The following is a 15,144-nucleotide window of genomic DNA, read 5'->3' as shown; positions in this document are numbered from 1 at the left end:
GCCAGTTTAGAGCTTTGAGGTGGGGAGAGATATGGTTGAATTTCTTAGAACCTGTTAGGAGTCTGGTGGTGGCATTGAGGCAGCCTTTCAATGGGGCCAAAGAGTTCTTGGGTAGGCCTGCGACGGTAGAACACCCATATTCTAGTCTGGAGATGACTAGTGCCTGGGTTGCCATTTTTAGGTCGGGGGTGTCGAGGAAGGGTTTCAGGTGTCTTAGGTAGCTCAGGTGAAATCTAGCAGTTTTGGCCATCGAATTGATATGTCCCCGCATATTCAAGTTGTAGTCTAGGGTTATTCCCAGTGATTTAGCAGAGTCCACAATGGTAGGGGGGCAGTTTAACGCGGTGATAGCCTTGATCCATTCCTGAATGTCAGAGTTGGTTTTGGGTGGGGAGATAAGGAGAAAATCTGTTTTTTTTGCGTTAAGTTTGAGCTGGTTTAGAGGTGAGCCAATGCACCGTCAGCTTCAAGGCCTCATTCAGGGAGTGAATGTCCTCAGGGGAAGAGATTTTAATGTAGATCTGCGTGTCGTCGGCATACATGTGATAGGCGATGTTGGCGGAACGTAGCACCTCTGTGAGCGGTTCAAGGTAAAGATTGAAGAGGGTAGGGGACAAGGTTGATCCTTGGGGGACTCCAACCGTGATCGGAGAGGGAGCGGATTCTATGCGAGCGATTCTGGATGAAGGACCTAAACCATTCTAGAACGGTGCCATCCAATCCCATCTGGAGTTTGAGGCGATCAAGGAGCGTTTCGTGGTTGACCGTATCAAATGCCGAGGATAGGTCTAGGAGGATTAGTAGACAGGTTTTGCCTTGGTCAAGGGATAGGAGGGCATCAATCACGGTGTGGAGGAGGGTGGTTTCAGTGCTGTTTCCAGGTCTGAACCCGGATTGAAAGTCATCAAGTTGGTAATGTGTTGGCTCATTCCCAGCATGTGAGTAGCACTGGGATTGGTCCGAGCGCCTCGGTTCAGCGCTCAGACATTGACTGGGAGCCTGTGTTGGTTTCTCCACCCAGCTGTACAACACAGCTATGTGGAGAAAGGGTAAGTGCCCATTCTGGGGCTTACCAAACCATCATGCGCACTTAGCAGTGCCCACCACTCCCCCCTCCCTGGTGCTTGCTGCAGCGTCACTGTGGCTGTCCCCGCTCCTCCCTTGGCTCCGCTGCCTGGCAGCCTGCAGGCCGCAAATTAAACTGATAATATAAAATGTTTTATTATTATTTTATTTTTGACGGTTGCCTTTGCTGGCTTTCAGCAGGGGGGGCGTTGCTCCCCCGCCATAACGGAGGAGCTGCCCCTGCCCGATCATGAACACTTACAAACAGATGCTCGTCACTGTGTAGGTAAAGTTACACTTTCTGTGAGCATGCCAAATTATAATTACAAGCCACTTTATTATATCTTCGCCTGGCAAAAGGATAGTGCTTGCAGTCAGTTATTTCCTGCCTGTTTATAAATGTCTACCTCAATGCTGAAAGTAGATTTTGATAACGGCAGTTCAATGTTGCCTTATCGCACACTGCCTTAAAACTGGTTTGTCGAGTGACTATGCCCCAGAGACTAAGCACTCAACCCTGGCTTGCTGTGAACTGTCCCTATCCTGTAGGACAATAGGTTGGTCTCTGGCAGCAGGAAGGCTGGGGGTTGTTAACTGTGGCCATTTGTAAAGGATTCTGCATCTGGGAGGGGGGGCCGCCGCACCAGGCTAAACAAATGGCAGCGTTCACAGTCCTTCCTGCTGAAGTGGAGATCCCAAAGGGTATCTGAAGAACTGAAACCATTCATGCCCAGAGTCACCCTAGCCTGCCTGAGCTCCCTGCAGCAACGCAAAATGGTTTCACTCTGCCAGAAAAGAAGAAATCTCATCACCATGGGAAAGTGAGTTACAAAGAGAGAAAATGCCCCTTCAACTAGAGAAACTCTAGGACTATATTGGATAAGAAACTCTGGGAAGGTTTGCAGTAACAAGAGAAAGGAATTTCAGCAAAAGGAGAAGATCATTTTGTAGAAACATTGGCAGGATTGAGTGTAGAGAATTCTCCAATCACTGACTAGTGCATAGGAAAAGACTGGCATCTCATCACCACCTCCACTGGCGTCTCATCACCACCTCCACTGGCATCTCATCACCACCTTCACTGGCATCTCATCACCACCTCCACTGGCGTCTCATCACCACCTCCACTGGCATCTCATTACCACCTCCACTGGCATCTCATCACCACCTCCACTGGCATCTCATCACCACCTTCACTGGCATCTCATCACCACCTCCACGGGCATCTCATCACCACCTGCACTGGCGTCTCATCACCACCTGCACTGGCGTCTCATCACCACCTGCACTGGCGTCTCATCACCACCTCCACTGGCGTCTCATCACCACCTCCACTGGCATCTCATCACCACCTGCACTGGCGTCTCATCACCACCTGCACTGGCGTCTCATTACCACCTCCACTGGCGTCTCATCACCACCTCCACTGGCGTCTCATCACCACCTCCACTGGCGTCTCATCACCACCTCCACTGGTATCTCATCACCACCTGCACTGGCGTTTCATCACCACCTGCACTGGCGTTTCATCACCACCTCCACTGTCGTCTCATCACCGCCTCCACTGGCATCTCATTACCACCTCCACTGGCATCTCATCACCACCTCCACTGGCGTCTCATCACCACCTCCACTGGCGTCTCATCACCACCTCCACTGGCGTCTCATCACCACCTCCACTGGCGTCTCATCACCACCTCCACTGGCGTCTCATCACCACCTCCACTGGCGTCTCATCACCACCTCCACTGGCATCTCATCACCACCTCCACTGGCGTCTCATCACCACCTCCACTGGCGTCTCATCACCACCTCCACTGGCGTCTCATCACCACCTCCACTGGCGCCTCATCACCACCTGCACTGGCGTCTCATCACCACCTCCACTGGCGTCTCATCACCACCTCCACTGGCGTCTCATCACCACCTCCACTGGCTTCTCATCACCACCTCCACTGGCGTCTCATCACCACCTCCACTGGCGTCTCATCACCACCTCCACTGGCTTCTCATCACCACCTCCACTGGCGTCTCATCACCACCTCCACTGGCGTCTCATCACCACCTCCACTGGCGTCTCATCACCACCTCCACTGGCGTCTCATCACCACCTCCACTGGCGTCTCATCACCACCTCCACTGGCGTCTCATCACCACCTCCACTGGCATCTCATCACCACCTCCACTGGCATCTCATCACCACCTCCACTGGCGTCTCATCACCACCTCCACTGGCGTCTCATCACCACCTCCACTGGCGTCTCATCACCACCTCCACTGGCGTCTCATCACCACCTCCACTGGCATCTCATCACCACCTCCACTGGCGTCTCATCAGCATCTCCACTGGCGTCTCATCACCACCTCCACTGGCGTCTCATCACCTCCTACACAAGACATTCCTTGTCCTGGGAAGAAAGGTCTGAACAGATGATGACTCTGCCAGCACCCAGGGACTGGCGCTGCTCCCGTGGATCAAGTGCTTGTCTTCCTGTTGCTTCTACAGGGATACAAAAGGCAGAAGAACTCCTGTCTCCAGAAAGGCCCAGCTGACCGCTGTGCCCTGGACCCTGCACCATGTTCCTTGGCTGAAAAGAGGCCTTTGGCCTAGAAGCCTTCTCTAAGCTCCTGGCGGCTCTGTGGGTGACCGAGGGAACTTCTCCAGTTGTTCAAAAAATGGTGAACTTAACCATTTTTTCCACCTACGGGTGACCAGTACAAGGTGCTGAGGCTTCACCCGGTGGGGTGCAGACTCAGCAGGCAAGATATCCTGTCCCACTCTGAGCTTTGTTCTGTGAACAAAACTATTTTAGCAGGTCCTTGCAATGAAGGTCTCACCGTCAGCATTTCATCTAGCGACACACTGGGAAAGAGGCATCCGTGCAGGTCTGTCCGTTTCTGTCTGAGATTCACAAAGACGGGGAAGGTTGGATGCTGTGGTCTTCCAGCTGTTGGTGCAGACTCTCACATAGAGGCTCAAGAACAGACCGTTCCAGGTCAAGATCACCAGAGACAGCACAGCACCTCCTGGTCACTATAAAAAAGACGACAAACTCGCAAGATGGGCCTGGCAGCTTTCCGCTTCGTGTACGGTTCTCACTCTCGCTTTATTCGTCGCCGTATTGCTTTCCCTCCCCATTTGTTGTTTTGCTCCCTTCCCCAGTTCGTGTTTCCCCTGGTCCCTTTTTGTCTTCCCTTCTTTCCTTCTAGATGCCTGCGCTCCATGATCCTACCTCGATTTCAGGCGCGGTGCGTCCATTGGGGCGTGGGGGCGTAGCCCCCCGCCCACGCACCACCCGCGCTTAGTTTACTTTCAGAGATGCCGAGGGTGGGGACGGAGAACTCAACTGACAATGCATGTCAGTGAGTCATCATGACGTCGGACCGTGGGCGGTCCGGCGTCATGTTGACTGACATGCATTGCGGCAGCACAGCACAAGTGCGCATGTGTGGGCATGGTGAGCTAGTTTTTAGCCCGTGCCCAGTCATGCGCACTTGTGTTTTCACGGATTTGCGCATGCCCATTAGGAGCCCCTCGGTCTCCTAATGGGCAGGCGGCGGGCGAGGAGTAGGCTGTGCCCTCAGCCAATCCTGGCGCTGCAGCAGCGCCAGGATTGGCTGACAGACTGAGGGGTTGCCACTGCAGCGCTGACGTGACGACGTCAGCTCCAGTTTGAAGAGGGCAGAGGCGGTCAGGTAAGGTGGGCTGTAGGCGCCAACGGACGGACCCGAGGCGGCGCGGACGTGCTGAGGACCTCAGGTAGGATTTTAAAATTTTTTATTTTAACACCCCCCGCGCGACTTACCCCACCACACGCGACTTCCCCCCCCTGCGAGCCGCGACTGGAGGGTAGCCGGGATCGATATTATTAGACGTGCGTAAGTCCGTGTGTTCACTACATGTAGGCTTAGTATTTTATGTTCGGGTGTGTTTCTTCCTGAAGATAGCGCAGTTCTGTAGTGCTACAGATAAGAGTTACGGTACCTTCGGGGACCCTGTCCCTGATCTAGTAGTCAGATACATTTTGAGAAAATGGATCGCAGTTTATTGCTGGCCATTAGGGTACCGGTGCAGTGTTAACCTGCTGTCGGTGCCTGAATTAAGTGCGGCATGAGGCACTATATAGGCTGCAGGTCTCGCCATTCACCTACACATCGTGTTTGTTGCCTGTCTGTACCCAAAGGTCCCCCACCCTAGTGAGTCCCCTACAACGTTAAGGAATACGGTTTCATTGAGCACTTATGGATGCGTGGCTGGTTCGTGGTCTGAACTTTACGCCATCTTGCCCCCTTACTTGTTTTTCCTCCTTGAGGCAACACCCAGCAAGTGCAGGATTGGGTGCGTGGGCCGTCTTGATTATCTCCTAACCCGCTAATCTTACATTTAGGAAAAAAGTGTTTGTTTAATCTATCATAGTTTGTTTATTGCTGTGTAACTCATATTTATTACATTTTTCTGGCGTGTTTATTAACGCTGAAATAAATATGGCTGACTAATGGAAATGTGATGGCCATCCAGTATTTTTCTACAAATTACAAGTTTCTATCCATCCATACATGTGAAAATCGCCTCGCATGCTGCATGTGCTTTTAAGGTGTGCATTGTAAATGACGTTCAGTGTTGCAACTGGAATGTGGAATGTATTAAGAGCACGGCAAAATATTTCAGTGTGCGGTGAAGAACGTCATTAGAGCAGTTCTAATTAACGCAACTTTTATTACACTTTGCATAGTTACAGCTGTTGTACTACTATGGTTCTAATAATCTGCATAAAGGCGCGTGGTGCTGTTGTTCCAGGCATGAAACATCACACTAATATTTTTGCTGTTTGTCAGTTAATGTTTCTGTTCTTTTGTGGCACACGGTAGATTACAAGATGTACCTGAAGAACATGTTAATAACAGTGTGGTGAAAATACTAAGCAATAACTGCGGGGCACATATTAGAGTAAGAATTTGGAGACTGGGGTGAGGCACGGAATGGCTGAAATTAAAAAGTACGGTGTTTTTGGATGGACACCGGCTGACCTGGACTAGAGGGTTTCAGACGTAGGGGATTTTGTGCTCCACCACACATTTTACGCCCACCACTTTCAAATGTCACCAGCCGCCCCTGCTCGATTTGGTCCCGCTGCTGCAGCTGTTTTGCCTGACTGTCCCCTGGGTGTTTCCGCGCCTCGGGCGTTTACTGGTGCCTCCAAGACTTGGTGCCACCATCTCCTCTGAGATACCCAACGAGTACCGCTGCCTTCCCTTCCTGTGTACGCATTCACGGGTGCTCCTGATGTATATATTGTCAGTGGGCTTCTTGTCCTTTTAGAGACTTCAGCCCCTATTTTGAGAACATTATTACACCACCATCCACTCTGGGTGTGCAGTGGGTTTCTCCTGTGACGGGTCCTTGCTGGTGTGGTGTGTTTCTCTCTCGCCGGGGGTTGTTTTACCCTCCCTGCTCCTGTAAGTCCTTACAGGGAGATCGATGGATTCTATTCTAAGTCTACAAACTGCCCACCAATCGTGGGAAAGGGTGCATTCCGGACACACTGGAGGATTTTGAGAACCACAAAAGGGACAATTTCAAAGATGAAACATTGGCCTTGAGTGATCCAGCAATTCAACACTCTCGGTGAAGCAACCGAGGTGGCTTCAAATTCTCTATTTTTTCCTTTTGGAGCTTTTCCCACCAAAACTGAAGGCTAAATCGAGAAATTGACAGTGGCGTATCGAACTTCGAGGGTTCCTGGTGGCCTTCAATAGCTTTTGAAAACTGAACAATTTTCTGAGTCATAAAAGTAAAAACGTTGACTTGTTTGAAATTCTGGGACTCGGCGGTCACCCTTAAATTGTAAAGTTTCTCACTGGCCCTGCACTGCTTCACCCACTGGGCAGCAACCCTTCTGGTTTATAAACTGAAATCCAAGCGACATTTTTACTTCCAGTATATTCTTCACAAGTCAAAAGTATATATTGTCATTTAGCCTTTCATTGTTCCTCAGAGACACCTTTATTTGTCACAAGTAATTTTGTACATTTTTTTTAATCAATCCTTAATTCAACTCAAGTACCAAAATGTTACAGTCTAAAAAAGTCTTTATTTACAAGAGTCTGAACGTGACTCCCATGTCCTGTTCATCAGCTTTCTAATAAACCCAATATTGCTGTCAATCCAGGAAGCGAGTGTGCCATGCTGGTGATCGGACGGTACAGCCAACAGGTGTTTCACGGATGAAAACGGCTGCGTCAGCGCGCTTGTGGATTTTTTTTTGCAAACTGCAATATCTGTATTTGGTTCGGAAGATTTGTCAAAATCCATGGATAAATAGGTAGTTAATCTATCTTTCAACCTGTAAAGGTTCTATAACAGAAAAGCACAATGACGCACACACCGCTGCCCGTGTCATAGTGCTTTTTGGTCCACTCTGCCCTCCTTATTGCCTCTGACCAGGCCAGTGCTAACGCCATCATAGCACCTTTTTTTTTTTATCTTTCAGTCATGCTGCCTACGAGATGTGTTGCTGTACCACGTAGCATTGACAAAGCAAAAACCTCACATAGGTGAGACCTATTGGCTTTGCCAATGCTTGTTTACTTGTTACATATGTATCAAGAGCTTTATTGGGCTCTGCCAGTATTGGGTCCTCCTCACGCTTCTTCCTGATGTGGGATGAATTCCCTTCATTGGTCTGTTTGCTTCCGCCCACCACTCCATACACCACGGGGCAATGGGTGAGTCCATCTTTGCTATTGGCTTCCTTCACTTTGAGTGACTTCGCAACGCCTAAGTACGTTGTTCACTTCTTCAGAAAAATAGCAGTGGTGGCTGGTAGGGAATGGTGGCGAGGGAGTGGGGGGGGGGGGCGTGGCGGAGGGGTTAGGTAAGAAAAAAAAGAAAAGGAAAACTTTTCTGGGGTTGCGTCGTCAGCCGCCGCCTGCCCTTCAGCGGGAACCAGGAAGCATACAGCCTCCTAGAATACCCTGACCAATCACAACGCTGTCTTATAGCAGCGTTGTGATTGGTCTGATTGCCGTGGTTCGGCGCTCAGATATGGACTGGAGGCTGTGCATGTTCTCCAGTCCGGCTGTACAATGCAGCCTGTGGAGAACATGCAAAGTGCGCATGATGGTTTGGTCGGCCCCAGACGGCTGGCCAAGCCATCATGCAATTAAGGTGCAGCCACCAGTCCTCCTCCCTTGACGTCAGGGGACCCCGGCCCCGCCCATCCTACCCTGGCTATCTGCACTGCCACTGCAATACAAAAAATAAAATGATGATAACGTTCCATTTTCATCATTCTATTTTTCGTTTGCGCTGCTTTAAAGCAGTGGGGCGACGCGCCTCCGCCTTAGTGAAGGAGCCGCCCCTGAAAAATAGTTCCTTTCAATCCTGCTTGAAGTGTGCTTGTTCCATTCTATTTCTTATAAAAAATTTAAATACCTGCTATTAATTTTGCCTGTAGTTGGGTGTCTAGTTAAATGGTGATTTATTTTCCCTTTCCTTTTTAAAGTTGCATTTATGAAGTTACATTGTAGATGCCTCTGAAAGGCTTGTTATTTAAAAAACAAACGCTAGAGAAGCCGCCGCATCACTAGGGGAGGGGGGGGGGGGGTTGCACCGTTGATTGGCACAGCCGCATCACAGTGTGGTAAACCTGCGGTATTACCATGTTGGCAGTAAGCAGGAACCTCCATGCATGCGGTAACTAGCAGTAAGAGACCGTACATGGCTAGCAGACTAGAACATTGGAGGTAGCGGGGGCTCCACGCCACTTCCTGTCTCTGGGCCCCTGGAATGGGGCTATGGCCGGAAGTGCCTCACTAGCCCATTATTAAAGATGAAAAATCCACGTTTCCCAGGTGCAAAGAAGTGTTAGTAACAATCTGTCGATTTCATGCAGTTTTCTTTCTTTTTATTTTGCAGGTTATGTTCCCTTTGGGACCCCAATAGTAAGTATGCGCAGTGCATTTACAAAAGCGTATTTAACCAATGAAATGTTTGATGTTTAAACATTCATTTTCCTACCGTCATGGACTTGCTGTAAGTGCCCCACCCCAGGCCGTTCAAGACTACAGAAGAGGGTGGGCAGAAACAAGAGAATGAAACATCCTAACTATTCTAGTTAAAAGACACATTTGAGGAGCATCCCTGCCCAGTGCCCACGCGATCAATCCGGGAGCCAGTTTTCTCGCGGCGATCACCGAACGCGCTCATCTGCATTGTTTCTCGCCTGTGCCTCTTCATCCCATTGGGTGCTCTGCCACCTAGCGGTGAGATGGGGAACAGCTTCTCGGAGCGTTGCGTCTGCGGCCGCTGTAGTGGTCCTCGCTCGGCAGCATCACCTCTCTCCGAGTCTCCCCGTTATCCTGGGCACCCGGTCATCGAAACTTTCACCCGGCTCCCTCGTGCTTCGTCTCTGCCTACTGTGGGCACTACAACATGCCTACTTTTCGTTGTGCTGCTGCATTTTTCTTTTTTTCTTGCTTCTTCTGTTTACTTTTCCAGCTCGCGCTCCGTGTGCCTTAGTGTTTTTTTTGGTGCATATTTATATAGCTCGAACTCGACCCGAAGGTATTGGAGCGCTTTACACGAGCACCGTACTTACATTACACATTCAGGCACGGGGAGATTAAGTGATATGCCCAGAATCACAGGATGTGGACGCGACCCCGAGGCTCGAACCCTGGTTTCCAGCACCAAAGTCAGCAGTCCAGCCGACGGACCACATCCCCTGATGTATTCAAAGTGTTCTAGGATGGGTCTGTGGGGTGTTGTCACCCTCAGCGGACGGTAAAGCTGCAGTTTTGTTTGTTTTACTCCTTCCACGCTCCTCTAAATCAGGGCTAAAACCTCGGCGCTAGACTTACGTAACATACTAACATCTCCCGAACAGCTGCCCCTCCGCCGGGTGCCGATGAGCGGTGGTACGTACGGAAGTGTCCGTACATGATAATCTGTAGGGTAAGGTCCGACTTTATCTTAGTCCGGGTCAGGTTCATTTCGCATCTGTTGGGGGAATCCTAGCGCCGGGACACACCGGTTGGAGTAACCAAGAGCTCTATACACCTCTAACATAACAATGTGCGCCCATCTGCCAGGCTTACTTCACTCTCCACAGAACCGAGACATCCAGCTCTGAGCCAAGGGCGCAGACTCCTTGAGTTAGGCGCATCCCTGCAGACAACCTGTGTGACCTGCTACTCCTATGTGAAACTCACTGCGTGGCTGACTCGGTTTTTCAGCCCTAAAAGGTCGATCAATTGCATACTGTTCAATTAGGGAATAGGGTGCTATTTAAATTGCGTAGAAATTGAGTCGAACCAGTGTAGGTAAAACAACTGCTTCTGTTTTGGGGTCTCTAAGTCACGCCCCTCTACAGTATCGTCAGTCAGTGGTTGAGAGCTACCTGACAGGGGCAGCATCCAATCACAAGCGGTTTTTACTCCTGAGGGCCCTCAACACACATCTAAGAACACAGCAGCCAGCCTAAAACGTATCCATAAATCATAAATAATATCAGGTAGCCGGTGACGGTATAGGCGCTCGTACCCCAGATTATGACCTCCCAAATGATGTATTCAATTTAGTGGTGCTCCAAGGGGGACTACCTAACTGTGACCAAACCCCACAAAGGTATCAAATACAACGAAGGCCCTGAAGGGCGCCATTATGAACCCTGGGTACGTGTTTCAAACATGGTTCAGAGTGCGTCAGTGCGAAACTTAATCCAGTTCTTCTCTATTCAGAACTTATGTCCTAGCCCAGAGTTCTCCACAGTCGGTCCTGGAGGGCCGGATCCATGCCAGATTTTTAGCATATCCCCATTTAGATAAATGAAGTTATCTTAAAAATCTGGCATGGATCCGGCCCTCCAGGACTGACTTTGGAGAACCCTAGCCATTCAGTTGTTTCGGTTTAGCCAACACGTGTTTCATCAATAGACTTCATCAGGGCTCACCAGTTCCAAACATAAGTCTTCAAAACTCAGTTGATATTCGTAAATCCACACATATATGGACATATCACCAAATAAAAAAAATAGTTGTCAACTCAAGATCCAAATTTCAGAATAAGCTCAAATTTGCCACACACAGAGTTTGCCCCCTAGCATGACCCTTCCAGGTAACCGTGTGTATGTGGCCTACTTGTATATGTGAAGGTTTACAAATATTAATTTATTTTTGAAGACTTCTATTCAGCATGAGTTGTACATAAATAAATGCTCCAGACACACTCTCAGCCAGAGAGGGGTGTATGTCTAACGTGGCCTGAGAGAACGCAGCGGTGGCCCGCTCTTCCAGCTTGTGATGTGGAGGTCCAGGTAGCCTTGCGGATCTCAGGACCATGGCCCGCAGTCACAGCATCCCCTAAGGCCTCGGCAGGTAATTGGATGAAAAGGGTGTCATGGTGTCATTCTGTGCTCATTAAGCACTCCACCCACCGCTGTAGTCCTTTAACACCCCGCCTCCCCCTCTTGAAGCCGCTGCCAAGCTGCCTGATGGCTTCTCACAGATAATGGTCACAGGACTCGGGGTCCATTCAGCCAGCCGGTGCTGGTGTTGCCATCTGGGTGGAGGTGGGGCAGATCTGGGGGCCATTGGTTTATAAATGTATAGAACTGCCACAAGCATCTTTTGTGTATGAACCAGTTCCTATGATGCCAGGGATTGTGTGTTATCAACGAATTGTTTATATTATTGAATCGGTGATATCACCCCAGTCACGTGTTGTGAAAAACACAGAGATGCCGCAGGTGGCCTCACACAAGCCTCGGATAAGTGTGCTTTATGAACTGAAAACACTCCGTTTGTAGGGGGTGGCTCTGACTTGGCTCCTCTGCCCTCAAGAAGCATTGGCAAAACTAACAGCTTTTTGCTTTGTCAGTGCTTGTTTTTTTTGTCATTTTGTTGTAAAACGTTATTGTTCGGCAACTGCTCTACCCTCATTAATACAATAAAAAAAATAGATAAAACCAAAAAAGTTTTCAGTCTCAAAATGCATAGTTTACTATAGTAGTGCCTGTCACTGAAGGGACTTTGTGTGATGAAAGCTTCTTGTGAAAGAGCGGAAGGCCTTTACTCACGGTGAAGTTAGCCAATGGCTGACGGGGGATGACCCCATTGCCTCATGCTGTTGGCTGGAGTGGGTGAAAGACACATTTGAATGACAACAGCAGACCAATGGACGAGGAGGGCTGGCTGAAGGCCACTGAAAGCTGGTATATTATACAGATAGTTTGAGTAATAGCCAAAACGCCAGACCTAATAAACCTTGTACCAGTATTCATAGTGTGATCAGAATCATATATAAATGGTACCCGCTGGTGAAGTTTGGGTCAACGCCCCATTCATGGTTACACCAGGAATACATCACATACTTAGGTTGGGGAGCTAACCCTCACAGGGATTTAAGTCTCCTCAGACCCCCCCTCCCCTCCCTTTTGTGATTCATACACCATGAATATGGGTGGTTGGGCACGGTTGGTTCTGCCTACATTGCCCAGCCTTGACTTGGCAGCCATTACTCTTGCCAACCTCTTGGCTGTCTTCCTGCAAAGCTAGAGAGTTCATCAGTTTCCCTCATTCGGTTTGAGGAGGGGATTGACCTCCCATAACCACAGTTAAGGGGAGCACACAAATATGTATAGTAATGTATGCCATATTTGGTTTCCCAGAGGCTTAGCAACCAGCAGCACGCTTATATTTACTAAATGAAACAGGTGGCCGGAGACTTTTCCTGGGCGATTAGAAGTATATGATTGGGCCCAGATTTCAGCCTCCGATTTTTATTTTGTTGTTTTGCTTGTACATTCATAGCGCCTATTTACAATCCGCCTCTTCTTACACCTTTACCCCCAGTTGTGTCACTCCCCCCTCCTCTAGTGTTCCAGGTTGGTTCCAGGCATCCTTTTCTAACAAGCTCTAGCTCACGGTAGCGGTGCCCCCTTTGATGCCAGTTTACAGGCACCTTCACCTGTTCTTCCGCCGCAGATCGTCTACACCGAACATAGGCGCATAATGCCACCCCATGCAAACCTCGTCGCCAATGCTTTGTCTGTGTGTGACGGATGCCCTGCTGCTCTGCCCTAGTATGTCCTCACTCTCATGTGAATGCAGCGGCCTGGACATGCTTCCTGTGCTCAGGGTGCATCCCTGGGCCAGGGGGATCGCTTGCTTCCGGCCGCGTCTGCAGCATCTCACCCGCTCACAGCCGCGTCTCCAGCATCTCACCCTCGCGCCCGCGAGTAGCGCCTCCGTGACCGAGCTTGTCCCCTCCGCCTTGGGAACTCCTTTCACCTTCTCATTTAATTGAAAACGTTTTTTGCTGCAATAAACACGCTCAGCGGATCCGTGCCCTCTGCCCCCGTGGCCTCGCGTTAGGGACTCGGGGATGAAACGGAGAGTGCTGTGAATGGCACGTACTTCACGCGGTGGCGCCCCCGGGGCGGACCGTGGAAGCAGCGCCGGGCGCCCAGGAGCCCGGGGCCAACACCGGTACCAGGCAGCCGGGCTATTATTATTATTGTATTATTACTGTTGTTGTTGTTATTATTGTTGTTATTGCTATTATTATTATTATTATTGCTGTTATTATTGTTATTACTATAATTGCTTTGTTGTTGTGTTATTATTGTTCTTAGCAATACTAATGATACCTTTTTGAAATGCAGCTCTAATCTGAAAGCTTTGGGTAATATTGATAAGCAATGTAAACTAGTACCAAATGTTACTAATAATCAGTTCAGCAGCCCTCCCTGTACTGCGCCCCTCACTTGGAGCTGGCATCAGATGGCAGCTGGGAGTGCTCAACTCGCTGAGGCATTTCCCGCCATTCATTTGCACACCCCTCATGAGCGCCCCCGCGCTTGCCTTGCAGACGCGCTCACCATCTCTGGTGGCTCTCGGCACATCCGCAGCCAGGTCACCATCAGACTGCAGACTAGGAGGTGTAAGAAAGAAAAAGCAAAGCCGCAGGCCTTTTCAATCTGCAACCCGGATCTCCGTATCCATCAGGACCGCCGCACCCACGCCCCAAGTTAGGAAAGAGTTGAAGAATCGCCTTCCTAAAGAACATCACAATACATCACCGTCCACGACCCAACTTACTCTCTTATTGCTCATTGACTTCAGGCTGGTCTTCGACTTGGTAGAGTGCTCCACTGTCCTTTGACTAGGGTTGTGCTGTAGAAATAACACGTACATACATAATACATACATGTAACTACAGACAAGGGTTGTTATTTACCCAGTCAAGCCAATACTCAAATATATCTCCTCCCGCCTCCACTCCTAAATGGGATGGTAGAAGTGAGGAAACAGGACAAGATTAATCCCTGGCCACACCGGCCGACTACTCCATGGACAAGGGACCCACTATAGTGGAGGCCCCTTCAGCAGTTGGCTGGCCTTATCTTTGGGGCACACCCCAAGCCCTTTCCAACGCACATTGCAACGGGTCATTCCTCTGTCTTTGGACCTTGTTCTTCCAGTGTGTTCTTTCATACTTGACTAGCGTTCAGTCTTTCTGTCCTTTTAACCTGCCACTGATCTCTCCGGTAACACTGAAAGGCTGGGACTAGCAGATTGGTGGGGCATGTCATGACCTTAAGGGCATAGTGCCTTCCCCGATTGCAGTAACATTCTCTTACACAGTGCTGTCATTCATATAGAGGATGCATAAGTCACCTGGGACTCTTGAGCACAGATGTATACAAACCAATTCCGATTGGTGGTATCATCCTTATTCCCATCAAGCAGTGGGCAGAGAATGGCAGCAAGTGTGTCCCACATGCAGACAGGCAGCCATATGTATTTAGATTCAGAGGATAAGACCTCCAACAGCACTTACTCAAGTCAGCTGCTTACCACACTGTTACTTAAGGCGGTTATTAGGCAGCCATACTAATCGAGGAAATCAACAAGCAGTTTGGTACATCCTTTCGTAATAATTCACAAAAAGCTCACAACTGATTGAAAATGGCATACATACCCCACTGACTCACATACTAATGGCAGATTGTACCCCTCAAATGTTAATTATCAGTAACAATCTCCCCAACATCAATCCTTCCAAGATCTCACAAA

The 15,144-nt window shown here is 49.4% G+C and overlaps 1 protein-coding gene across 4 annotated transcripts in view; it reads left to right on the top strand.

Annotated features, from left to right (window-relative positions):
- SFXN5 (sideroflexin 5) overlaps nt 1-15,144 on the top strand; it is a 1,315,749-nt gene that overhangs the window by 589,562 nt on the left and 711,043 nt on the right. For all 4 annotated transcript variants that reach the window (XM_085642762.1, XM_085642761.1, XM_085642760.1 and 1 more), the window contains exon 6: nt 8,984-9,009. In XM_085642762.1, coding sequence (XP_085498888.1) covers nt 8,984-9,009 — 26 coding nt within the window. The remainder of the gene's footprint in view (nt 1-8,983; nt 9,010-15,144) is intronic.

Source organism: Triturus cristatus, chromosome 2_2 (assembly GCF_964204655.1).
Source record: "Triturus cristatus chromosome 2_2, aTriCri1.1, whole genome shotgun sequence".
Taxonomy (NCBI): Eukaryota; Metazoa; Chordata; class Amphibia; order Caudata; family Salamandridae; genus Triturus; species Triturus cristatus.
This window is presented reverse-complemented; position numbering and strand designations above follow the sequence as displayed.